The following is a 26,034-nucleotide window of genomic DNA, read 5'->3' on the forward strand; positions in this document are numbered from 1 at the left end:
ACCATATTTCACCAATGTGGAAAAAAGACCCTACAAAGTATGCAGTTCTATCTTTAACTTTTTAGATTATTCTATTTTATGTGTATGAGTGTTTTGTCTACATGTATGTATGCACAGCACATGAATGTCTGGTACCTGTGGAGGTCAGAAAAAGGCATTGGATCCCCTGGACACTGAGCTACAGATGGTTATGATCCATTATGTGGGTGCTGGGAATCAAACCCAGGTCCTTGCAAGAGCAACAAGTACTCTTAACTGCTGAGCCATCTTGCCAGCCTCTAGAGTTCAACTTTTTTCTTTTCTTTTTTTTGGAGCTGAGGATCGAACCCAGGGCCTTACACTTGCTAGGCAAGCGCTCTACCACTGAGCTAAATCCCCAACCCCTAGAGTTCAACTTTTAACTGGTAAAATAATAAAACCTGATTTAAATAAAATAATATATATATACACATAAATATATATGTGCAATAGAGTAGAAGAATGTTCTCTGTGGTATGGTTTAAAAAAAAAAAAAACTATGAAACTATTAGAATTTTACTGATTCTCAGAGAATGGCCCAAGACTTTAGTCTAACCTCAAAAGAATGTTTAGGCAGGCTAAAGACCAGTTTCAAACTAACTAAAACTCTCCAGACTGGGACTGGTTTAAAGAAAGCCCACATCTAGAAGTCTGGATTCCAGAAGAGAATAGAAACTAGAAATCATCTAAGCAAATTCTGTAATTCGTAAAATACTAGAATAAATTTTCCCTTATAATATAAAGCATTATTGTTAAAAAAGAAAAGTCACACATGACATACTCTTTTATGACAGTATAATGTCTTACTTATAAGACAGATAAATGAGGCTGGCTAGATGGTTTGGCAGTACATGCTACTAAGTCTGGTGTCTTAAGTTATATCCAGGGACAAGCATGATGGAAGGAGAAAACAGTCTCCCAAAAGCTGTCCTATGAACTCGACAACCAGTGCTGAGGCATGCACAGACCTATGCATACATACACAAGCATATAAGTAAATAAATATTTCTTTCAAAAACAAAACACCAAGAGATAGAGAGATGGCTCAGCAATTAGAGCATTTACTGCTCTTACAGAGGACCAGGGTTCTGTTCCAACACCCAAATGGAGAATCACAAACACTTGTAACTCCAGTTTCCAGGGGATTTAATGCCTCTTCTGACCTCTGTAGGCAGACACACACACACACACACACACACACACACACACACACACACAAATTAAATAAATAAATAGATCAACAGATAGATAAAATAAACGGCAGATAGATGAATGGAAGCTAAAAAGAAAATCAAGTTAAATTACCCTAGCCTCCAGAAAGTATAATACTAAAAGAAAAACTTTAATAAGGATATTAATTGATGGACTTGGCAGTAAACATTCAAAAAAGAATTCATAAGTAAAAGAGAAACAGAGCTCCTTTATTCATAAAGTGAAAAGCAAGATTCCCAAGACAGCATAGCTAAATAGTAACTATAAAACTGACCACTTTGTGGTGTGGATATATTACATTGAGCTAGTCCTCTGAAATTAACAAACAAACAAACAAAAAACCAATTAACAAAAGAACAGAAGAGCTAGGTTGAGGTAGCACATACCTTTAGTCCCATTACAGGCAAGAGAACTCACTCATTTCTGTGAGTTCAATGCCAGCCTGGTCTACTTAGAAAGTTCCAGCCCAACCAAGACTGCAAAATGAAGCCTTGTCAAAACAAACCATGCCAGGCGGTGGTGGCGCACGCCTTTAATCCCAGCACTTGGGAGGCAGAGGCAGGCGGATCTCTGTGAGTTCGAGGCCAGCCTGGTCTACAGAGCGAGATCCAGGAAAGGCACAAAGCTACACAGAGAAACCCTGTCTCAAAAAAAAAAAAAAAAAAAAAAAAGGAAAAAAGAAAACAAAAAAAAAAAGGAAAAAAGAAAACAAAAAAAAATGAAATATAAATAAAAATTTAAGTATAACCTTAATAGAGAAAAAAAGAACAAAAGAAATGTCAAAACTAAGCAGATAACTACATGCTAATTCTATCCTTGAGAAACCCAAAAAAGGATTCTGTATTAAGATCAGATTTAGAGGCTGGAGAGATGGCTCAGCAGTTAAGAATACTGGCTGCTCTTCCAGAGGACCCAGGTTCAAATTCCCAGCACTCATATGGCAGCTTACAACTGTCTGTAACTCCAGTTCGAGGGTAATCCAACACCCTCATACAGTCATACATGCAAGCAAATGACCAATGCACATAATTTTTTTAATATTTATAATAAAGATATATATATTATTAAAAAACAGCAACAGGATTTAACTTCCAGTGCTGAGGTAAACTAACAGACAATATCTAAGGAGAAGAAGGGGTTACCTTTTTTAAAAAACTAGTTATTATATACTACAGTGCACTAAGGCTTTAGGTGCAGGAACTCATCTCCATATTCTGATTATACTATTACAACTAAAGCTATTCCCAGTCAGAGACTTCAAAGGTAGCTTATGTTCTTTGACCTCCCATTTCTTTTACGCCACCAATAAAGACAAACACAAGTTACAACAAAAGCTAAGACTATATAAACTAAGGTACACAACAAAATAAAGCGGAGGGTGGGAGGCATTTTACTTTAAATGGTATTTTCTTAGTTCGACAGAGAGAAAACAAAACCAAATCATCAGACGTCTGTGAAGGCACAGACTACTATGTCCTATTCCCACGGCCACAGCAGCAAATAACAGGACTCAATCCTCAGTGACATTCCAGCAGTAAGAGCCAGCCTTCAGCCTTCCACATACACTTGAATGCCTCCCAGGCCTCTCCGTCACAACTTCCACCCTCCTAATCTCTTGCTATTTAAAAAAAAAAAAAAAAATCTTATAACTGGACTTCCTACTTCAATCCTTTCTCCAACCAAAACTCAGATTATTCAAATAAGAAAATTGAGTCAGAACATATCATTCTTCTAACTTAAGTTTCTCAATGTTTTCTACAAACTACAAATAAAATCTAAACTACTTTGTGATGGGGCCTACAAGTATTACTTGATTAGGCAACTACTCAGTCCAAACAACTCCAGCTTGCTCTCCACTTCTCACTGAGCTGCTGAGTCCTACCTAGCCTTAGGCCTTGGTCCTTCTTTACACTTCTGGGGAATGTTTGTCCTAGGTCATTCATTCATATAACTGACACACTCCTTGATTCAAATCAGCTGCAGCCACCTCCTGCAGCTTTTCCTATCGCCCTACAGGGTCAGCTGTCACTCAGAGAGTGCTTCCTGTGTTGTTCTATCATTATCTGAAATGGATGAGTTTAATTAAGTTCTTATCCTCACGACAATTAAAATTCCCCTAATTCCCAGGGCTGGAGAGATGGTTCAGAGGTTAAGAACACTGCTTTGTTCTTCCAGAGGTCCTGAGTTCAATTCCCAACAACCACATGGTGGCTCACAACCATCTGTAATGAGATCTGGTGTCCTCTTCTGATCTGCGGGTGTACATGCACACAGAACACTGTATACATAATAAATAAATCTTTAAAAAAAATTCCCCTAATTCCCTAATACACTTGAAATAAGAAATAAATATGGATGTATAGGACTTATTTGACCAGGCGGTGGTGGCACATGCCTGTAATCCCAGCACTCGGGAGGCAGAGGCAGGTGGATCTCTGTGAGTTCAAGGCAAGCCTGGTCTACAAAGCGAGCTCCAGGACAGGCTCCAAAGCTACAGAGAAACCCTGTCTCAAAAAAAAAAAAAAAGTAAAGTTCATCCAAAGAATTCATGGACCAGAATAATCAAAGTCTAAAGTAAACACAATAAGGAACTAGTGACTAACCTTTCCAGTACTAAATAAAGTCAAAAAGCAATAGTAATGCAAAGGAAACTGCAATATACAAATTGAAAAAACAATTGCTCAAAAAAAGTCTCCAACTTACTTGTAAGTAAATAGACTTAGTAAATTATAATACTCGCAATTCTAACCAATATTGAGCAAAAGCAAACAGATCATTAAATAAATTATGCTAGACCCTAAATTAATCTGTAAGCCCCACCTACCCAAAGACCAGGCAACTTCCTGGGATCCTGGGAGTTGTAGTTCTTGGAAAAATAACAAAAAAGCCTCATGGGAAAGTATGGTGTGGCCTATGGGTTTCGTCCATATAAGCCCAACCAACACGTGTCTGGGGGCCACACAGCTAGAAAGATTCCAGATGATGGTCCTGACCAAATTCCATCTTGGTCAGTATTTTAAATGTTAATAAAAGCTTGCTTAAATTTGGCCGAAATGGTAGAACTGGTTTTTCTGGTGAATTTCAGGTTTAACAATTGACTGTTTAGGGAGAAAAAACACACAGTTACATATACTCCCTCAAATGTATTTCTATTTCACTTCCTATACCAGAAAAAAAAAAAATTCAACATCAAATAATTACAAATTTAAAAAAGGAAAAAGAACAGGAAATCAAGCTGTGGGGGGCATATGCCTTTAAATCCCAGCACTCGGGAGGCAGAGGTGGAGTTTAATAAGGCCAGCCTGGCCTACAGAGTGAGTTCCAGGACAGCCAGGGCTGCAAAAAGAAACCCTGTTTAAAGAAAAAAGGAAACTATAAAAATATCCAATTAAAATGTATCTTTAAAAATATCCAATTAAAATCTGTCTTTTAAAGATACAAAAAGATATTCAGTAAAAATCTTCCTCTCACTCAAACTCCCCTTTCTTGTGGAGAGTTTCATTTGTTTGTTTTTGACACAGGGTCTCACACAGTTCATGATGGCCTCAAGCTTACTTGAAGCCAACACTGTTATTGAATTCCTAGTCTGCCTCTTCCTCCGTAGAGCTGGGTTGTAGGCATGAGTCACCATATACTGCTTGGTAGTTTCCTACAGCAGAAGTAGAACTCTATGCATTTTCAATTCTTCCTTCTCCCTCAGATGTGTGAACACTGACATTTGACACAACCATGCTTATTTTAGGCCTTTACTGTTAGAAAGCACAAGTTTTGTTAATGTTTCACTTACTTTCTTTAAAAACTATAAAAAATATATATATAACTTTTATGTATATGAGTATTTTTGCCTAAATGTATGTCTGTCCATACATACAGTACATGCATGCCTGGTGCCCATTTAATCCAGAAAAGGGCATTGGATCCGCTAGAACTGGAGTTACAGACAGTTGTGAGCTGCCATGTGGGTGCTGGGAACTACACTAGGGACCTCTGGAAGAACAGCTAGTGCTCCTAACCACTGAGCCATCTCTCCAGCCCCAACCCATCCCCTCTTCTTGAGGCAGGGTCTCCCAGTCTAGGTTGGTGTAAATCACATGTCAATCCTCCTTCCTTGGACAACCCACCAGCTTCATTTCAAATATGCCAAAAGCAATATAGATGGGCATGGTAGCTTACACCTATAATCTCAGAATCAATACCAAGAGTAAGAGGCCTGATTGGGATACTTAGTTCCAGGCCAGCTTGAGCTACAGAATGGGACACACACACATACCACACATACGCACGCACTACAGGGCCTGTGTGATGGCTCAGCAAATAAGGTGCTTGCTGTTACAAGCCTGAAGACCTGAGTTCAATATCTGAACACATATACAAGCAGAAGGCAAGAACTGACTCCCAAAATTGTCCTCTGACCTCCACATATGCACCATGGCATGTTCACTCGTCCATACACATCATACACATACACACAAAAATAAAAAGTATTTTAAAGTAATGCAAAATTAAATATCTTTGAATAGGAGTTCAAAGACATGATTATTATTACTTCAAACATGTTCAAAATTATATTATCAATGTTATTGCCAAGGGGAATAAACTGCCTAAAAACATATTGTTCTGAATCTGAACTGTATATGAGAGCAAGAATGTCAACAAAACAGTCTGGCAGTTATACAAATGCATGAGGAAAAGGGCAGTGCACAATCATAATGATGACCTCATAACAATTTCAGAGCCTAACCTGGCATTATGGTGTGTGCCTTAAGTCCCAGCTATTCGTGCTGAGAAAGGATTATTTTAACTCGGCTGGGCAACACAGCAAAGCTTTGTCTCAAAAAAAAAAAAAAAAAAAAAAATCCACAATATATTCTAGAGCAGAGGTTAGGTGGTAGTGTTGTATTTTTAAAACGGTGGGAAAGAGTCACACTATACAACAGGGCTCACTTGGGGAGGCTTATTAAAGAGAGGGGAGAAGTGGAGAGAAGGGGGCAGAGACCAGTCCCAGAATTATATTTTTTATAGTTTTTAAAGAAAGATGGTGAAACATTAACAAAACGTGAGCTTTCTAACAGTAAAGGCCTAAAATAAGCATGGTTGTGTCAAATGTCAGTGTTCACACATCTGAGGAAGAAGGAAGAATTGAAAATGCATAGAGTTCTACTTCTGCTGTAGGAAACTACCAAGGACCAGAGCAAAGGAAGAGAAAGGGACGGAAATGGGAGTTGGGCAAGGCAAATGCACACAGCGGTGCTCTTAGTGGCTGCAGCTGAAGATATATCCTGTCAGGAGGGACCCTAAGGGCAGACCAGTACAGGTGCCTAAATGCTAACAGGTAGATCAGTGGTACAGCACTTGCCTACTGTGAGCAAGATCCTGGGTTCCATTCCTATACTGCCATACTGCAAATACACAGACAGACAGACAGACACACACACACACACACACACACACACACACAAGCAAACAGTCTACATTTCAAATATGTAAGTAGAAGAAGGAATCAAAATAGTTTGGCAGCCTTGACTTTTCCCTTTGTTTCAGACTAATCGACCTGGATTTATTTCCATATTACATTACAGCCCTTATAAACCAAGCACTCCAAATTTCTAATTCATATACTTTTCCTAACACTAAAACTATTCCCCAACTTCCTTCCCTGCATACCTATTAAAACATTCTTGCATCTGACATTACCTAGAACAAAAAATGCTATCATGAAAAAAACCAATCTTCATTTTTACTTTCCCATCCTCACAAAAATCCCAATAAAGTGGCAGGACTTATCCCCCTGAAAGAAATGCTTTGATAATTCACTGCTATTTCAATGACATGAGTACACTTCTATTTTTTTTGTTTGTTTGTTTGTTTTTGTTTTAGTTTTTGTTTTCAAGACAGGGTTTCTCTGTGTAGCTTTGGCACCTGTCCTGGATCTTGCTCTGTAGACCAGGCTGGCCTTGAACTCACAGAGATCAACCTGGCTCTGCCTCCCGAGTGCTGGGATCAAAGACATGCACCACCACTGCCCGGCTTACACTTCTATTTTTTAATCTTCAAAAACTATTCAACACCAATTGCCATGTATTGTATGAGACATCTTCTATAGCAAACACACTAAAGCTAGCTCATAGGCTCTTATTTTTTAGATACTCAACAAACTACTCCAGGGATGAGGTAAGAAAGAAGAATCTTTTTTAATAATATAACTTTTTTAAAAAGTCTCCTCCCACACCTTTTATTTTACTGTGCATTGGTGTTTTGCCTACATGTATGTCTGTGTAAGGGTACTGGATCCCCTGGAACTGGAGTTACAGACAGTTGTGAGCTGCCATGTGGGTGCTGGAAATTGAACCCAGGTCCTTAACCAGTGTTCTTAACCACTGAGCCATCTCTCCAGGCCCAAGGAAGAATTCTTTTAAAACTCAGATGTATATAGGCCTACAGGGTCTTAAAGTTTAAAGGAGACAAAATAGGCATGCACTTCAGTATTCACATTATGAACCCATCAGCAACTTCCACACCAGGCATGGAAGCTCCTGCCTGCAATCCCAGCATGACATTCTCAAAAAGAGCCTGAGTCAAATCCAACCTCTCAGGACTCTATCTCAAAAACAAACAAACCCAGTAACAAAAAAAAATTTTTTTTTAAATCTCCACAACAAAAACATACACCTGCTAGGCAGTGATGGCACACGCCTGTAATCCCAGCACTCGGGAGGCAGAGGCAGGTGGATCTCTGTGAGTTCGAGGCCAGCCTGGTCTACAGAGCTAGTCCAGGACAGGCTCCAAAGCTACAGAGAAACCCTGTCTCGGGAGGGAAAAAAAAAAAAACAAAAAAAAAAAAACCACATACACTTTTAGAGAAAAGGAAAAAGGAGGGAGACCTCCTGGTTGAAGTATTACATCATCAAATCCCTGAAAAACACAATTCATGTAGTAGGGTTTGGGGGACTTAGGTAGGACAAGAACAATTCACAAAAGAGGTCAGTTTAAGTAGGAAAAATACACCTCTTTTTTCTTTTTGGGGGTGGGATGTGGGAGGAGACTGAGACAGGGTCTTGCTAAATAGTCCTGTCTGACCTAGAACTCACTATGTGAAACAGACTACCTTGGATTTGCTGTGATCCTCCTGTTTCTGCCTCCAGAGGATTACTGGGGTCAGCACCACATCCAATCTGAAAAAAAAAAAAAAAAAACTCATAATGAAATGCAAAAATAAGTAGACTTAATATTAATAGCTCATATGTTATAAATGAGCAAATATGCCATGCTTCAGTATTTATGTAAAGACTATGAACTTAAAGAGAGTAACACAGCAAGGCATGGTGGTGCACACCTTTGATCTTGGCACTCCGGAGGCAAAGGCAGGAGGATCTCTATAAGCTAGGCCAGCCTGGTCTACATGGTGAACTCCATGATAGCCAGGACTACATAGAGGGATCCTGTCTCAAAAAAAGAAGTGGGGGGTTGGGGATTTAGCTCAGTGGTAGAGCGCTGCCCAAGGTCCTGGGTTCGATCCTCATCTAAAAAAAAAAAAAGAAGTGGGGACTGAGGGTGGGGGGGAAAGAGGGAGAATAATACAGCTTTTCCTTTAAAATAAATGTTATGGCATGAGTATTTGTAGAAAATCAATATTGCAGTGCTAAGGATACAGCTTAGTGGAAGGGCACTTGCCAACATGCTCAAGACCCTAAGTTAGGGCCTTGAGGTCAAAAAGGCCCTTTCCAACAGCACTGGGATGGAGTGGGTAAGAAAAAACAGGCAACAAACTAATCACAAATGGGCTTCTCACTGTAAAAATCAAGATGGGCCTGGTGCCACATGCCTGTAATTCCAGCAAAAGGATCCAAAGATTGTACCCAGCCTGATCAGCAAGATCCAGCTTTAAAAAATGTTTAATGTGAGCTGGAGAGATGGCTCTGTAGTTAAGAGCACTTGCTGCTCTTCCAGAGAACCCAGGTTTAATTCCCAAAACCCACATGGCAGCTCACAACCATCTGTAACCCCAGATCTAATGAATGGCTTCTTCTGGTCTCCACTGAGCACCACACAAGGCATGCATGTGGTACACAGACATACATGCAGGCAAAACACCACACACATAAAATTATAATTTTAAAATAAATAAAAATTTCACCAGGTGATGGTATCTCACACCTTTAATCCCAGCACTCAGGAGGCAGAGGCAGGAAGATCTCTGTGAATTTGAGGCTATCCTATGCTACGGAGTGAGTTCCAGGACAATCAGGGCTACACAGTGAAACCATCTCAAAAAACAAAATAAGGGGGCTGGAGAGATGTCTCAGTGGTTAAGAGCACGGAATGCTCTTCCAGAGGTACTGAGTTCAGTTCCCAGCAACCACATGGTGGCTCACAACCATCTATAATAAGATCTGGTGCCCTCTTCTAAATAAATCTTAAAAAAAAAAAAAAAAAAAAGTTCATCAGAACATAGAAAAACTTAAGCAAACTTCCCAGCAACAACCATTTCAGTACCATTGTCTTTAAACTGTATATTCATGATGGGCGGTGGTGGCGCACGCCTTTAATCCCAGCACTCGGGAAGCAGAGACCGGCAGATCTCTGTGAGTTCGAGGCCAACCTGGGCTACCAAGTAAGTTCCAAGAAAGGCGCAAAACTACACAGGGAAACCCTGTCTCGAAAAAACAAACAAACAAACAAAAAACTGTATATTCATTACAGAAATGTAATGTTATGAGGTATTTTACATTCAGTAACTACACTGAACATTTGAAGTGATCTCCCATTTTCCAGCCAACTTAAATTTTGTTTTGAATAAGAATCAATCATCAAGGCAAACTGCCCCCAGATAATGTGGCACATAATTAAACACCACCCACAAGACGTCAGAAATGTGGCTCTGCTTCTGCCCAATAGTAACAAAGTCAGCAGATAACTTCACTCTCAGTTATTCATGCTTTCAGAATGTTCAAATATGAAACAGCACTAGATCTGTATAGGGATGTCCGCTCTAGATTTCTACAAATTGTGAGCAACTTATTTTAACCAATTTAAATTGTTTTTGAGAGCACAAGTAAATGAAAGTTAACAGCAGTACGAAATTAAACTGAGCACTACACAGACACAGGGTGTTTTTGTTATGTCTCTGACTTTCCAATTCAAGTGGGTGGATGGGACAGGTTGTATCTGAAGACTATCCAAGTAACTGTTTGACCACAGGAGCTTCTGGGGTAGCAAAAAATGGCTAAAGGATAGATGGGGGGGGGGGGGGGAGACAAGACCACAAAAATATCAAAATAAAAAACAGATGATGATCCACATAGTTACTACTACACTGCAGCGGTTTTTCAACATTCCTAAGGCGGTCTGATAGAGAAAGAACTGTCCTCTTAACCATAAAAATCACTTTTTGTATCTTCAAACACAAGAACAAAATACTTAGCTACCTGTGCCTATAATTCATTTAAATTAAAAATTATTTAAATTAAAAGCTATCATCTATGCCTTTATAGCATTTAATGTAAGTGCTTCATACTGGATAAACAAGTGAATGACTGAAAATATACAAGTCTCTGATCTTGTGTCATGTCTTCCTCCCCCTGCCCCCCCCCCAGCGGCGTCCCATCCCTCCTCCTCCCATCCCCCCAGAGCTGAGGACCAAACCCAGGGCCTTGCACTTGCTAGGCACGCGCTCTACCACTGAACTAAATTCCCCAACCCAAGTCTCTGATCTTAAATATATCTGTTCTTAGTAAATTCTGATCACCCTTTTTTACTCACTTTTACATCATACTCTGATAAAATATAATAAGCGAACTAAAAGAACAGGTGAGGCCAGGTGCTCTGGCACCCACCAGCTGCTTGGGAAACAGTGACATAAAATTCACTTGCGTTCAGTTCTAGGGGCCAGCCTGGGCAACACATACCATCTCAAGACACACAGGTAACAGCTGGTGAGATGGCTTAGTAGGTAAAGGCACTTGCAATCAAGGCTGCCAACCAGATGCTAGAACCAAATCCTAAAAGCTGTCCTCAGACCGCCCCACACATACCAGAGGCATACACACACTCACACTCACAATAAATGTACTTATTGATAAGTAAAACAGAACAGATGAAGGTAACTAAATATGTAAGAACAGCACCACTTCGGTACCAATAAAAATATAAAATTACACCTAGGAGAGATTAAAAATGAGTAATAAAACACAAACACAGAGAGGGGGAACCTAAATAACAAATAGCCTGATATTCACCTACATAAATCCCTGGCCTAGCCAAAGGCCTTTGATCCCCAAAACAAATGACAATGGCAAAGAATTCATCGTTTCACAAAAACAAGTAAATGAATGCATAAGTAAATCTTAAATGCTTTTTTTTTTTTTTTTTAAATGGAATGATCTAAATGTGCCTGGCCCTGGAACAAACTCCTATTCAATTAAATTCAAAGAAACAAGTTAACGTCCAGAATTTCATTTTGTCTTTATTTTGAGGAAAATCCAGGATTTTTAGTTCACTATATATTTATTCATTTTTACTTTATGTGTATGAGTGCCTACATGTACATATGTGTACCACGCGTGTACCTGGTGCTCTTGGAGGCCAAGAGGACATTAGATCCCCTAAAACTGTAGTTATGTGCTGTATGGGTGCTGGGAACCAAACCTGGGCCTCCTACAAACACAAAAAGCACTCTTAACCACCATCTCATCTCTCTAGTCCCAAATTTACTTTACTTTTTTGAACATAAGATACCCACTTGAAAGTATGAATTATCAGCCAGGCAGTGGTAGCTCATGCCTTTAATCCCAGCATCATGAGGCAGAGGCAGGAGGATCTCTGTGAGTTCAAGGCCAGCTGGGTCTACAGAGGAAGTTCCAGGACAGCCAGAGCTACACACAGAGCAACCCTGTCTCTGTGTAAAACAGTAACAACAAAAAGCACATGTTACCTACTCCTCCTTTTGCTCCTCTTCCTTCTTCTCTGAGACAGTCTCTCTTTAGACCTTTTCTGACCTGGAACTCACTATGTAGAACAATCTGGCCTCAAACTCACAGTGATCTGCAGTTAGCGTTAAGATTACCATGCCAGGCAATATATTCTTTTTTCAAATTCATGGGAGAGAATCATAGCTATGTAAGTATATTAGCAACAAGTATATTTTGGGGTTATAATTCGAATACATTTTTTTCTAACTACATAAGAGATTTGCAAATAAGCCACTACTAGCTCACAGAACCACAATCATTTTCATCTGTTTAAGGTAATTTTATATATATATATATATATATTTTTTTGAAACAGGGTCATGAATACACCAGGTTGGCCTCAAACTCAAGATACTGTTACAAGCTTGAACTTGTAATCTTCCTGCCTCCAACACCTGAGTGGGCATGTGTCTGTTTTTATGTGGTGCTGGGGAATCAAACCTGGGGCTACATGCATGTTAGCTGAGCTCTATACCAACTGGGCTGCAGCCCCTGTCCAATTTCATAACTACTAACTCACAACAACCAAACCTGTGAGGCTACCAGTTTTTCTAACATTATAGATGAGGAAACTGAAGCACGGAAATGTTGAACATGTTCTAAATGCCAATTAATGGCAGGGAGAATCGTGATTCTTAGCATTACAGCTTCTCAAGAGGAGACCACCACATAGCAGGTCTTTTCTAAAAGATAAAGTGTTTTGGTATGGCAAGGAATCACTTTCTAGACATGCATAAACAAACACACACAGACATACACACTTTGATTTTCATTAACAGGTGCACGTGAGACAAAGCAACTGGAAGCTATAAATATTAATATAAACTAAACTGCCACTAGACTCTAATAGAATAAGAAAATAAGATTTCTCTCTTATTATGTTAGCTTTATTTCTTCTGTAATTCTTACCCCTATCTAAATAAGTCAGAGTCCGAGCCCAGGCAAATAAGAACTGGCTCGTACAATAAATTTATATGAGGCTATATTAAAACATTTCCCGCACGCCTGTAATCCCAGCACTCGGGAGGCAGAGTCAGGTGGATCTCAGTGAGTTTCAAGGCCAGCCTGGTCTACAGAGCAAGATCTAGCACAGGCACCAAAACAACACAGAGAAACCCTGTCTCGAAAAAACCAAAACCAAAACCAAAAAAAAAAAAAAAAATTCCCCAAAATATTAAAAATTAAACAGTACACCAGGTATGGTGGTGCAAGTATGCAATTCCTGCACCAGTTACATGGGGAGTTCCAGGCCAGTAAGCCCTGTAGACTTAAATGGTCTCAAAACAAACTAAATTAATTAATTTAAAAATCAGCTTTCCGTTTATCCACCAGATAGTCCATGTGAATCAGAACCATCAGCAACTATTCATCAAGACACCCTTGAACAAATGAATGGCTATGTGTAGGCATTTTTAAATCCCAGGCCTGCTGGCTCTTTGCACACAGCTACTTTCAGTCCCCACATTCTCCCACCAGGGCGCACACAAGGAATGTAAATTTCAAATGTAATAGGATACAATTAGGATAGCAAATCTGATGCAGGTGAATATACTAATCCCAAAGATTAAAATTACCCATAACGCTACTCTCCACATGTTAACTCGGTTGAACAGGCACTGTGGCATACAACCTGGCAAATACTTTTCGTAAATATCATTTCTTCCCATCCACTCCTTTTCCTACAGGACCATTCCTGATCTACACTCATTCTAAGAACGTAGTGTCCTTTCCGTTAAGGTTGCTTTCTTCAATTAGTTTCTCAAATCCCGGTGGTCGTTGTCTCCACCACCTCCACCACCACCACCACCACGACCACCACCACCCCGAAAAAAAAAAGGGGGGGTGCACTCTCCCACTTGGCACAAGCAAACACCAATAACAAACGGCAGGAGGCAGAGGGTGCCGCTCTGCATCTGCACCACTACCAACCCTTCGCCATTATACCTCAAGTGGGCCAGTTAGAAAGGTGAACTAGTTTGCTCTTCACACACTTGTCCATCGCTGTCACCCTCCTTAACCCCTTCCACACTCGCCAGACAGCCACTAACTCTCCCTCCGAGTGGGCCTAGGCGGGTCACCTGCGCCGGCCGCGCCCGGAGCCCTCCATCCTCGCCCCGGCTCCGCCAGCCCGGCAGGCACCGCACGCCCCCTCCCCACAGGGCAGATACCTCCGGCCGACGTCCGCCCGCCTAAGGCCATTCTTCCTCGGAACTCCAGAAGCCTCCACTCGCCTAGCCTCCACTCCCCGCCGCGCCCGACTCGCCGCTGGGTGGCCGACAGGGAGAAAACCGGCGGCCCGGGAGCGTCCCAACCCTGCGCAGTGCCCGACGCCCCTGGCCGGGCCGTGAAGCCGCCTCCGGCACCGGCGCCCTAGAAGCCCTCGGATGCTCCGGGGCGAGCAGGGCCCCGAGGCCGGGGCTGCAGGCACCGGGCCTACTCACCGGGAGCTGGCGGAGCGTGGGAGCCGGCGCGCCCCACGGCCGGACGAGCGGGGCGCGGCCCCGGCGCGCGGCCCTCCGCCCGGCCCTCGCTCGGCGCGGCGAGCTGGACGCTCACTCCGGCCGCCGCCGCAGCTTCGCCACCTTAGCCGCCATCTTGCCTCAACCCCTCTCCCTCCCCCTCAGGCCCGGCGGCCGCGCTGAGGCGGCTCCGACGCGGGCTCCTCCTCCTTCCGGAGGGTTGGGGAGCCGACTCCCTCCCCGGGCGGAGCGCCGGTCTTACCTCGGCCTCGCTTCCTGGGTCGTGGGTGCCGCGCCGGTTCCTCTCAAGGGGTCGCTCGCACTCCGACCCGCTCCGGCAGCACTGCCTCGGGCCCGACGCGCCGCGGCAGCCATCGCGCAGCCGGCCCGGAGCGCCAGCGCGAGCCGGCCACTCCCGCGCGCCTGGGGCCTTCCCCCCCTCAGGCGTGGGAAAAGGACCCGGCCCCCGGCGCCCGGCGCGAGGCTAACCTTGCGACCCCTGCGCGCCGCCCAAGCCGTGGTGCGCCGGAGACAGAAACCCGAGCCCACGTGGCTGGGAGGCTCGTTAATGTCACACCAGGTCTTCCCCGGAATGGAGGGTCGGGCCTCCTCCGCGGCGTAGCTTCCTGAATCGTACCTCTTAAGAGAACTGGAGGGCCTCCTGACCGCACTCTCCGCCTCACCCTTCTAGTGAAATGCCGTTCCCTCAGAGCCGCTCACTTTGCCTCTCGCAAAGCCGCCATCTGAGAAAAACACAAAGCAAAACAAAGTAATGACCCGCTTCGGAAAACTTCTATCCGGATAACGGGCTGTTTATACGAAGACTTGGGGCGTAAGAAGTGGGTTAGAAAACGAGTGGAGACGAAAAGGGAACTCTTCCTAGCAAACGTTGAGGTTTATTTTCCAAGGCTGCCGTTTGAGCCGGCGTGCTGTGACACGCCTGAAAAATCCCCGCTCAGGAGGCAGAGGAATGAGAAGCATTGCAAATCCGGGGCCAGCATGGGCTACATAGTGAGTTCACGGGCGCCCGGGGGTTACACACAGCGAGACAGGATCTCAACATGATTGTGGAATGCTTCCTTTTAAGCACACTGAACGGTGAGAACGATACTTAGACCGCACAGAGTTCGCTTTAACCCTCCCCGAAACTGGAGCAGGTAGAGGATTTTGCCGTGGCTATATCAAAGATGAGACGACGCAGTGTGGGTGGAAGTTTCCACGTTAGACCACGAATCTCGCCGTTCTCGGGCCACAGAGCACTTAACCACGGAACGCAGTTTCAGCGGGGTCGGTTTTCCCGCAGGAGCCCGAGTCCACACTCAGCCCGCCTTCTGCGCAGGCGCGCTGCCACTTACCCGGCATGGAAGTGGTGGGTGTCTTGTGTGTGGCGCTGGCTGTCCTGACATGGGGCTTCCTCCGGCTTCGGGACTTGGCGGAACGAGTGAGGTCTCCGGAGCAGGCGGGCCTGCCGGGAGCCGGAAGCCGGGCCCTTGTGGTGATCGCGCACCCGGACGATGAAGCCATGTTCTTTGCTCCCACGGTGTTAGGCTTGGCCCGCCTGGAGCAGCGGGTGTTCTTGCTCTGCTTCTCCACAGGTAGGAGTCGGGTTAGGGAACTAACCGATCTCAATTACTTCCTCCCGAAAGGTTTTCTGTCCTAGAGAATGAGTGAATACACCGAAGGTCCTTTCTCTGTGCAGGGGACAGATAGGTTGTGGAACCCCGAGCCAATTCCACCCTTCCCCAGCCAAATTGAGGAGTAGAAAAGTGGTTGCCCATCGTTGGTTCCACTCAGTACCTCCATGTTCCTTTGGGAACCGCGACTGTTCTTGTCTGGTTTTTGAAGATCGTCTCACTGCAGCCTAGCTTCCCCAGTACCGGGATTACAGATGTGAGCCGATGGATGTGCCTGACCTTTTATCCTGAGGAACCATCTATTTACAGAAGGATCAAATATAATCGTGCCCCAAACAATCTGAGCTGTATGGTTGGTGTCTGCCCAACCCACCAAGTTTCTTCCCTAATAATAGCAAAAGATGTTCCTGCTGCTTTGAAATCCATTGTGCGCTACAAAGATGAATATGTCAGAATGGAAGAGTTAATTCAGATGAAGAGATAGAAACTACTTAATTTTAGAGTTCATCTCCACCTGGTTTTCATTAAGAGAACTCTTCAAAAATGAGATTTGCATTATGATACAAAAAAAGTGACACCTAAATGTGATGATGGCTGCACAACTTAAACTGTATACATACAGTGGGTGAATTTTATATCAAAGTATACCCCAATAAAGTTGATTTTCAAAATTGCCTGTGACCTCTCTTCCCATGTGGCTGTGTGTCATTCCAGTTCTTCATTTTTAAATAAGACTTTTCACAGAGATCGCATTTTACACGTTCTTTCTCCTTAGCACCACTTTTTATTTATGCTAGACCTTATTCTAGATGACTCTCATCATCAGGACTGATTTATGAAATCGGCTGAATTTAGGAGAGTGGTTTTTTTAAAGAGTTAATGCTGGTTTATTCAGGAAAAGTGAGAACTCCTGATACCCTCGTTTACTTTTTAAGATTAATTTTATGTGTATGGGTGTTTTGCCAGTATGCATGTATGTGCACCACATGCATGCCTGGTGTCCTCAAAAACCAGAAAAGAGTGTCAGGTTCTCTGGAACTGAAGTTATAGCCAGTTGTGAACTACTGAGTGCTGGAAACTGAATTCCAGTCCTCTGGAAGAGCATGGAGTGATCTAAACCACTTAGACATCTCTCCTGCCCCCTGACTTATTTATGTTTTATACTAGTTATTAGAATTGAATTATATACAACTTTGTTTCAAGATTTACATCAAAACCTGTATTTGTTTGCAAGATGGTATGGGTGCAGTATGTCCTTTAATATTAACAATTAACATTTAATATTTTCTCTAGTATTCTCAATAAGACATAAAAATTGGGGACCAGTTGGGGTTGGAGATTTAGCTCAGTGGTAGAGCGCTTGCCTAGCAAGTGCAAGGCCCAGAGTTTGATCCTCAGCTCAAAAAAAAAAAAAAAGGGGGACCAGAAATCAATTTGTCCTTTTTTTCAGTTCTTAGGTTTCAGCTCAAGGTCTCAAACATTCTAGACACCCAGCCTCCCCAAATCTTTTTCTAATAAAAGATGTAAGCATTCACTTAGCAGTTAGTACCTTTTGTTGGTGGTGGTTTTTCAAGACAGGGTTTCTCTGTGTAGCCCTGGTTGCCCTGAAACTCCCTCTGTAGACCAGGCTGATCTCAAACTCACAGAGAGCCACCTGCCTCTGCCTCCTGAGTGCTGAGATTAAAGGCCTGCACCACCTACCAGCTAGCAATTAGTACTGCTATTGATGTCTTTAATTATTTCCTCTGAATCTAACTTGCCATTTTAAATTGGTCACTGTTGAAGTAAAGAACAAGAAAGTAGTGATGTTTAATGTGGTGTAGTGAAAACTGTAGCAATACAGTAGAGAAAGCACAGTGCAGGAAGTTGAAAACATTCATTCTCTTTTCAGACTGTTTCCTTAAAGAAGGCTCCAAACAGGTTTCCTTTTGATCTGGGCTTTCAAAAACGAAGACTGTGTAGGGAGTAGGGCTGATCCTTCCAGGCCATACAAAGTAAGTCGGTTACATCTTGCACCTGTGTAAATAGCTTATCCCAGTTACATCCTCAGTTCAAGGAGAAGGGAGAAGCAAGAAAAAGAGTTTTATTTTGGTGGTGGTGACTCAATTGTCCTCCGCTATCCTATAAGACAACACTATTATTTCTGTTTTACAAACAGACATTGAATCACCAAGACTTTAACATGAAAGAGCTAAGGCCCTGTGCTTCCACACTGCTGTAAACCATTACACCCAGGCTGCCCAGTTGCGTTGTGTGCCATGTGAGTTGATGAAATAATCTTAGGTTTCTAGAAGCATTCATTCATCAAACTATTTTTCAGTCTATTAATTTATTTATATTATAAATAATTATGCAGGAGAGAGGAATGTACATGCCATGGCTCACAGATGGTCATCAGAAGACAACCTACAGGAGTCAGTTCCCTTCTTCCACTCTACAGGAGCCTGGGATTGAACTCAGGCCATCAAGCTTAGCAGCAAGGGCCTTTACCCTCTGAACCATCTGTCTCTGACCCCAAGCCATTATTTTTAAAAAGAGGTGCTGGAGAGATGGCTCAGCAGTTAAGAGGGCTTACTCTTGTGGAGGACCTGAGTTTGGTTCCCAGCTTATGAAGACCTATTTCTCCAGCTCCAAAGGATTCAACACCTCCTCTAGCCTCTACATGTACCTGAACTCACATATACATATCACCCCATGGCATACATATAAACATAATGAAAACTAAAAGCTGGGCGTGGTGGCTCACACCTTTAATCCCATGGCTTGGGAGGCAGAGATTGGCAGTTGAGTTCCAGGCCAACCTGTTTTACAAAGTGAATTCTAGGACAGACAGGGCTAAACAGAGAGACCATGTCTCAATCAATCAATCAATCAATCAATAAGATCTTAAAAAAAGCAAAAGGTGTGAGTAGTAGTACATCTTTAATGTCAACACATGGGAAGCAGAGTAAGTGGATTTCTGAGTTCAGGGTCAGCCTGGTTTACATAGAGGTTTCCAGGACTACATAAAAAGAAGCTGTCTCAAAAATAAATAATAATAACGGTAATCTGTTTTTAGGCAGTTCATTCTAATAGCTGTATGGAAATGGTTTATAGGAAAGACTGGAGGGCTGAAGAGATAGCTCAATGGTTAAGAGCATTGGCTGCTTTCCCAGAGGATCCAGATTTGATTCCGAGTACTCACAGGACAAGTCACAGCTATCTATAACTTCTGTTCCAGGGGGTCTGACACCCTCACTCAGACATACATGCAGGCAAAAATACCAGTGCACATGAATTAAATTATTAAAAAAAAAAAAAAAAAGAAAGAAAGAAAAGAAAAGACTGGAATCATGAAAGCCAACATTTTCCTCCAGATTATGTAGATTGTACACATGAATTAAAATTCAATTATTAAAAAGACTGGAATCATGAAAGCCAACATTTCCCTCCAGATTGTGTAGATTGTGCATATGGGATTCTATACTAATGTGTGTGTGTGTGTGTGTGTGTGTATACTTTCTCTTCTTATAGTCAATCTGAGATCCCACCCCTGTTTTTTGTTTTGTTTTGTTGTGAAAAAAAGTTTTATTAGGCCAGGTAGTGGTGGCACACGCCTTTAATCCCAGCACTCGGGAGGCAGAGCCAGGCAGATCTCTATGAGTTCGAGGTCAGCCTGGGCTACAGAGCAAGACCCAGGACAGGCACCAAAACTACACAGAGACCCCAAACAAAAAAAAAAAAAAAAAAATCCTTGGAAATCTGAAAAAAAGTTTTATTTGTACAATTGTTTTGTCTGTGTATATGCCTGTGTACCACTCTGTGTCTTCCCATGGAGGCCAGAAAAGGGCATTTAGGTCACCTGGAACTAGAGTTACAGATGATTGTGAGCCTCCATGTGAGTGCTGGGAACTAAACCCAGGTCCTATGGAAGAGCATGAAGTGTTCTTAACAGGTTGAGTCATCTCTCCAGCTGACGTCTCTGTTTCAAGTACTGTAACTTTTAAAAAATTATTTTTTGTTTGTGGTGGGGGTATGCATATACCATGCCATGTGTATGTCAGAGGACAGCCTTGTGGAGGGATTCTCTCCTTCCACTTTTACATGGATTCCAGGGTTCCAACAAGTCATCAGGCACAGTGGCTTACTGCTCAGCCATCTCCCTAGCCAAATGACTGAAACTTTTATAGCACTGTTACCCAATATGATCAAACCTCTGATTGCTGTTCAGGGTGTGCTTGCTTGTTTTGACCTTTTTTTCTTCTAAATAAATACATTTTAGAATGAGGTTGGTCATATTCAAGGAAAAAAATATACTGGAATTTCACTGACTTAATGTCAGAAGAGGACATATTTACAACATGAAGTCTTTCTATCATGTTATGATGTCTCACTTACGTTGGCCTTCTTTCATATCTGTTAAGAGTCTTGTTTGGTTCTAGTTTCTGTGCTTGGCTGGAGCCCAGGGCGTTGAGCATGCTAAGCATGGATTCTACCACTGACCTACACCCCAGTCATTTAGTATTGCAATGTTATCCAGGCCAGCCTCAAACTTGTGATTCCTCTGCTTGGCCTCCAGGGTACATACCACCCTATCTGGCTGTTAATGGTGTAGCGTTTAGGTCTTCCATGCATGTCGAGATGGTATTTATGCAGTTCTGTCGTTCGATCTGTTTCTCCTGGCTAGGGTTTCCTACTGTTGATGTTACCATTTCTGTTATGCTCTCATACTTGATCTCTTCATTTATTCTCTTACTAATTAAATAGACCTCCTAATAACTCCCAATTTCAGTAGTTGTATGTCTGAGTCTGTTCTTTGTTCTTACAATTTATCCTGGGTTTCTACATGTGCTTTTTGTGATTTTTTTTTTATATGTATGTGCACACGTGTCTTAGAACCATATTTGTGGTAACAGATTAATAGTTCACTTTTTTCTTTTTCTTTTTTTCTTTTGGTTTTTCAAAGCAGAGTTTCTCTGTGTAACAGCCCTGACTGTCCTGGAACTCGTTCTGTAGACCAAGCTGGCCTCAAACTCACAGAGACCCACCTGCCTCTGTGCTGGGATCAAAGGCGTGTGTCACCACCTCCCTGCTTAGTTCGCTTTTTCTAATATTTACTTTGTATGTGTGGGTGGGTGATGTATGTGTAAGTAGTGTATGCACATGTGTGTGCTGATATGCACATGCAGAGGCCAGAGGAGGACATCGAGTATTCTGTTTTATAACTCTTGAGACAAGTTCTCTCACTGAACCTAGAGGTAGACTGGCAGCCACCAAGCCTTAGCAAACTTCCTGCCTCCACCCCTCCACGGCACTAGGATTGCAGGCAGAGTGGCCATGTGAATTTCGTATGTGGGTGGTAGGGATTCAAACCCAGGTCCTTGCGCCTGAGCAGCAAGCACTCTTATCCACTGAGCCATCTCCCTAGCCCCTGCTGATCTAAAGCCATTGCCTGCCTCCACTCACTCCAGATTTTTAGCTTGATTTTTTTTTCAGGCCGGAGAAGTAGTGTATGTTGAGGGTCCAACCCCAAGTGTCTCATGTACAGACATAGCACAGTATCTCTAGTCCACGATAATGAAAACCTCAGTTGAGAGCCTCCAAACTGGGAATTGCAGTCACCTTAAGGTTTTCCTCTCCTTGCATGCCTGGATGCTAGGGACTCAGCTAGCAAGTTCAGTGAGAACATCCATATGTGATGTATACAAAGACTTTCTGCTTCGTTACACCCCGCTGGCTGGGTTCCCAGGCAGGTGTCCTGAGAGAGAATCTAAAGATAGCCATGTTGTCTTTCATGACCAGCTTTAGAAATCCTGCAGTATCACTTCTGCTACATTTCCCTTGTTGAAGTAGCCATACCTCTCATCTAGGTGCAAGGAGAGAAGTAGATGCCATCTGCTGATAGGAAGCATCAAACTCCTAGGAATTCATGTGGGCTAGAGATGTTGATTCACTCACACCAAGGAAAGTTAAGTGGGAGTTGAAGAAATCTGGGGGTGGTGGGGTGGAGGGTAATGTTTTTCTTCTGCCTTCTACTCAAACCGAGGCTGAGCACCTCAGTCTAGGGTGGGCTTTTGGGTTGGTTTTCTCATCCACTGAAGGTGTAGGCTTCTGAAGGTCCTTCCTTTGTGTAGACATCCCCTCATTTGCTATGAGGTTCTAACCTGGCTTCAGAGCAAGGCTGTGCGGATGCTCTCGAATGCCCTGGGTCTGTTACGTAATCCTCGGGATTCATGCTATTTCTGTGTCCGTCCTTCAGATAGAGCCCTTACTGTCCTGCTACGTCAGTCCTATATTCCCAAATGTGTTTGCCATCTATCTCACGTGGTCAGATATGCTCAGAGTTTCATCAGACATCTGATTCACCATATTTCCTAAAATAAAGCTTACTGGGTTATTTTAAATAATTCCTTTTTAGTCACGAACATGCCTTCACAGTATTCCTTCTTGAGAAACATTTGAATTCAGCCTCAAAGAGGGGCAGTCTAAGCTGCAATGTGATGGCACATACCTGTAATCCAAGGACAACAAAGGTAGAGGCGAAGGGGTCAGGAGTTCAAGGTTATCCTCATACTTAGTGATTTAAGACCAGCTTGGGTTACGTAAGACCTTGTCTTTTTTTTTTTTTTTTAATTTATTTAACTTTTATTTTATTTGCATTGGTGTGAAGGTGTCAGATCTACTGGAACTGGAGTTACAGACAGTTGTGAGCTGCCTTGTGGGTGCTGAGAATTGAACCCTGGTCTTCTGGAAGAGCAGCCAGTGCTTTAACTACTGAGCCATGTCTTCAGCCCCCAAGACCGGTCTTTAAGGGGTAAGGGAGGGAGAGAAAGTGACCTGTTCTTCTAACTCAATGCATTTGAAGTTTCTTTTTTTAAAAAAAATCTTAAGTATTGATTGTATTATAATGAAGAATGGAATAAATTGGGCACAGAAAGATGGCTTACCAAGTAAGTGCATTTGCTGTTCTTACAGAGGATTCATGTTCAATTCCCAGCACCCACATGGCAGCTCACAACTATCTGTAACTCTAGGGAATCAGACACGCTCACACCAATACACATAAAATAAAATTAAACATTTTTTTTTTTTTTTTATGTGAGCTGGAAAAACTTGAGAATGTGATTCCAGAGACTAGGGAGATGGTCAGTCATGGGTAAGCATAAGAGCCTGAGTTCAGATCCCTAGCAGCCTCATAAAAGCTGAGCACACATCTGTATACTCAGCACTGAGGTGATGGCTGGGAGCAAGGTAGTTAGATCCCTAGAGCTCTTTGGCCAGCCAGTCTCACCCATGGGGAGCTCCAGGTTCAGTGAGAAACCCCAGTTCAAAAAGAAACAAAATAATAATAATAATAATAATAATAATAATAATAATAATGTGGAGAGTGATAGAAACTCAACATCAACCTCTGGCCTCCTCCTACAACCACATATGAACACAGGCATGTCCAACACACACACACACACACACACACACGTTACATCCCACTGGTGATATTTAACAATATTTACTGATATCTACATACATAGATTTTTTTTTTTCTTCCGAGTTTAAGCTATGTTCCATGACTTTTCCTAGGGAGACATAAATATTGACCTCAGGCCAACAGACCAAAGAAATGAATCTTTCCAAGTATAGGTGATAAACCAGTGAGTTCATTGAAGTTACTTACAGAAGCATAGATGACTCAAAGGCAAATGCATCACCAAAAAGTCCCATCCCAGAAACAGTGACTGCTTTCAGCCTTCTGCCTCCTGTGTGCTGGAAGCTAGAGAGGGACGCCTGGGCATAGGACCACGTGCAGTTAGGGATAGGAAGGCATGGCAGCTAGAATCTCAAGTGATGGTCTCCTGACACTCCCTGCCTTCTGCAGGGAATGTTAACAGAGCTGTTACTTTACCTCAGACCTAATTATCACTATTGTTTTGCTTATTTTGTAGCTCACTACCTCAGCCTCTACTCTATGGTAGTCTACAGAGAGACATATCAGGCCCAAGAGGAAATAGCTTCATTACAACAAGATGATATGATTACCATATGATTGTAACAACCAAAGAGTACTGTAGGCGGACTGCTCTGTTCCGCCAGTCAGTTCCCAAATAACCACAAAGAGGCTTATCATTAATTATAAATGCTTGGCCAATATCTCAGGCTTGTTACTAACTAGCTCTTACAACTTAAATTAACCCATATTTCTTATCTATCCTCTGCCATGTGGCAGTACCTTCTTTCAGCATGGCATGTTCATCTTCCTTCTCTCTGTGTCTGCTCACAACCTGAGACTCTTCCTCTTCTTCTTTCCAACATCTTCTTAGTCTGGTTCTCCTGCCTAACCTTATCCTGCCTAGCTATAGGCCAATCAGTTTCTTTATTAGACCAATCACAATGACATATATTCACACAGTGTAAAGGAATATTCCACAGAGTACAAAGCTACCCAATAACTAACAGAAAGAAATGCCCCTTCATAAGCACTTGTGCTTATGAGTTGACCACTCAAATTATTTATTAGAACTCAGGACTTTTTTATGTATATGAATAAGTTGTCCTACATGTAAGTGTTCCACATACATGCCTGCTGCCTGCAGAGGTCAGAAGAGGGCATCAAATCCCCTGGCACTGGAGTTACAGGCAGTTATAAAGTGCCATGTAGGTGCTGGAAATTGGACCCAGGTAATCTACAAGAGTAGTAAGTGCTCTTAACCACTAAGCCATCTCTCCAGTTCCTTACTAGAACTTTATACATTAAAAATATATGTTTGCCAGGTGGTGGTGGCTCACGCCTTTAATCCCAGCACTCGGGAGGCAGAGCCAGGCGGATCTCTGTAAGTTCCAGGCCAGCCTGGTCTCCAAAGCGAGTTCTAGGACAGCAACAAAGCTACACAGAGAAACCCTGTCTCAAAAAACCAAAATAAAATAAAATAAAAAATGTATGTTTACCTTTTCCTTTGAACTATAATTCCTTTAGAAATTATATGCCAGATTATCCTATATACAACCCTTATTTTATTTTTTTAACATTTGTTTTGTGTTCATTTGTGTGTGCATGTGTGTGTGTGTGCCAAAATACTTCAGAGCACAACTTGAAAAAGTCAATTCTGTCCTTCCACCTCGTGGAACCTATGGTCAAACTCAGGTTGTCAGGCTACAGTAGCTGCCCTTACCCACTGAGCTGTCTCACTGGCCCTACAGCCCTATTTTAAAGCTACATTGTGTATACATTGTAAAAATGCTGCTGGGGTTGGGGATTTAGCTCAGTGGTAGAGTGCTTGCCTAGCAAGCACAAGGCCTTGGGTTCGGTTCTCAGCTCTGAAAGAAAAAAAAAAAAAAACTCTAAAAAAAAAAAAATATTGTTGTTAAACCAGGTACATGCTGGTAATCCCAGCAGTTGGGAAGCAGAAGCCGGAGGACCAGGAGATCAAGGACATCCTTGGCTGCATAGCTAGTTCAAGGGCAACCTGGGCTACAAGAGACCTTATCTCAGAAAGACAAAAGGACAAAGGAGAGGGAGCAAGGGAGGGAGGGAGGGAGGAAGGGAAAGAAAATGCTGGTCTTAGCTGGTCTTAGCTGGACTCGGTGATACATACCTGTAGTCTCAGCTGCTTGGAAAACTGAAGCTCCAGGGGTCACTTGAGGTCAGGAGTTAGGGCAGTCTGGGCAGCACAGGAACACCCGTCTCAGAATTCCTGGGCTGGTAAGGTGGTTCAGCCGGCAAAGGCACCAGTAACCAAGCCGGACAGCCCGAGTTTAGAACCCCAAGAT

At 42.7% G+C, this 26,034-nt stretch overlaps 2 protein-coding genes across 29 annotated transcripts in view; one reads left to right on the forward strand and one right to left on the reverse strand.

Moving 5' to 3' along the window:
- The window catches only part of Ncor1 (nuclear receptor corepressor 1), a 154,348-nt gene extending 138,433 nt beyond the window's left edge, over positions 1–15,915 (reverse strand). For 9 of the 23 annotated variants that reach the window (XM_036196496.1, XM_036196495.1, XM_036196494.1 and 6 more), the window contains exons 1-2: positions 14,639–14,852; positions 8,336–8,402 (exon numbers count right to left, since the gene is read on the reverse strand). The gene's annotated coding sequence lies outside the window, so the exon portion shown is untranslated. Of the gene's footprint in view, positions 1–8,335; positions 8,403–14,365; positions 14,617–14,638; positions 14,853–14,918 lie in introns of those variants that run through there. The other 14 variants (XM_036196504.1, XM_036196498.1, XM_036196502.1 and 11 more) reach the window with 8 other exon arrangements.
- Positions 15,288–26,034, forward strand: part of Pigl (phosphatidylinositol glycan anchor biosynthesis class L) — a 59,515-nt gene continuing 48,768 nt past the window's right edge. For 3 of the 6 annotated variants that reach the window (XR_004945659.1, XM_036196510.1, XM_036196511.1), the window contains exon 1: positions 15,290–16,251. Coding sequence is in view for 4 of the 6 variants with exons in the window: in XM_036196510.1 (XP_036052403.1) it covers positions 16,017–16,251 (235 nt within the window). In the remaining 2 variants the exon portion in view is untranslated. Of the gene's footprint in view, positions 16,252–26,034 lie in introns of all 6 variants that reach the window. The other 3 variants (XM_036196508.1, XM_036196509.1, XR_004945658.1) reach the window with 2 other exon arrangements.

The sequence above is a fragment of the Onychomys torridus genome, chromosome 8, assembly GCF_903995425.1.
Source record: "Onychomys torridus chromosome 8, mOncTor1.1, whole genome shotgun sequence".
Lineage (NCBI taxonomy): Eukaryota > Metazoa > Chordata > Mammalia > Rodentia > Cricetidae > Onychomys > Onychomys torridus.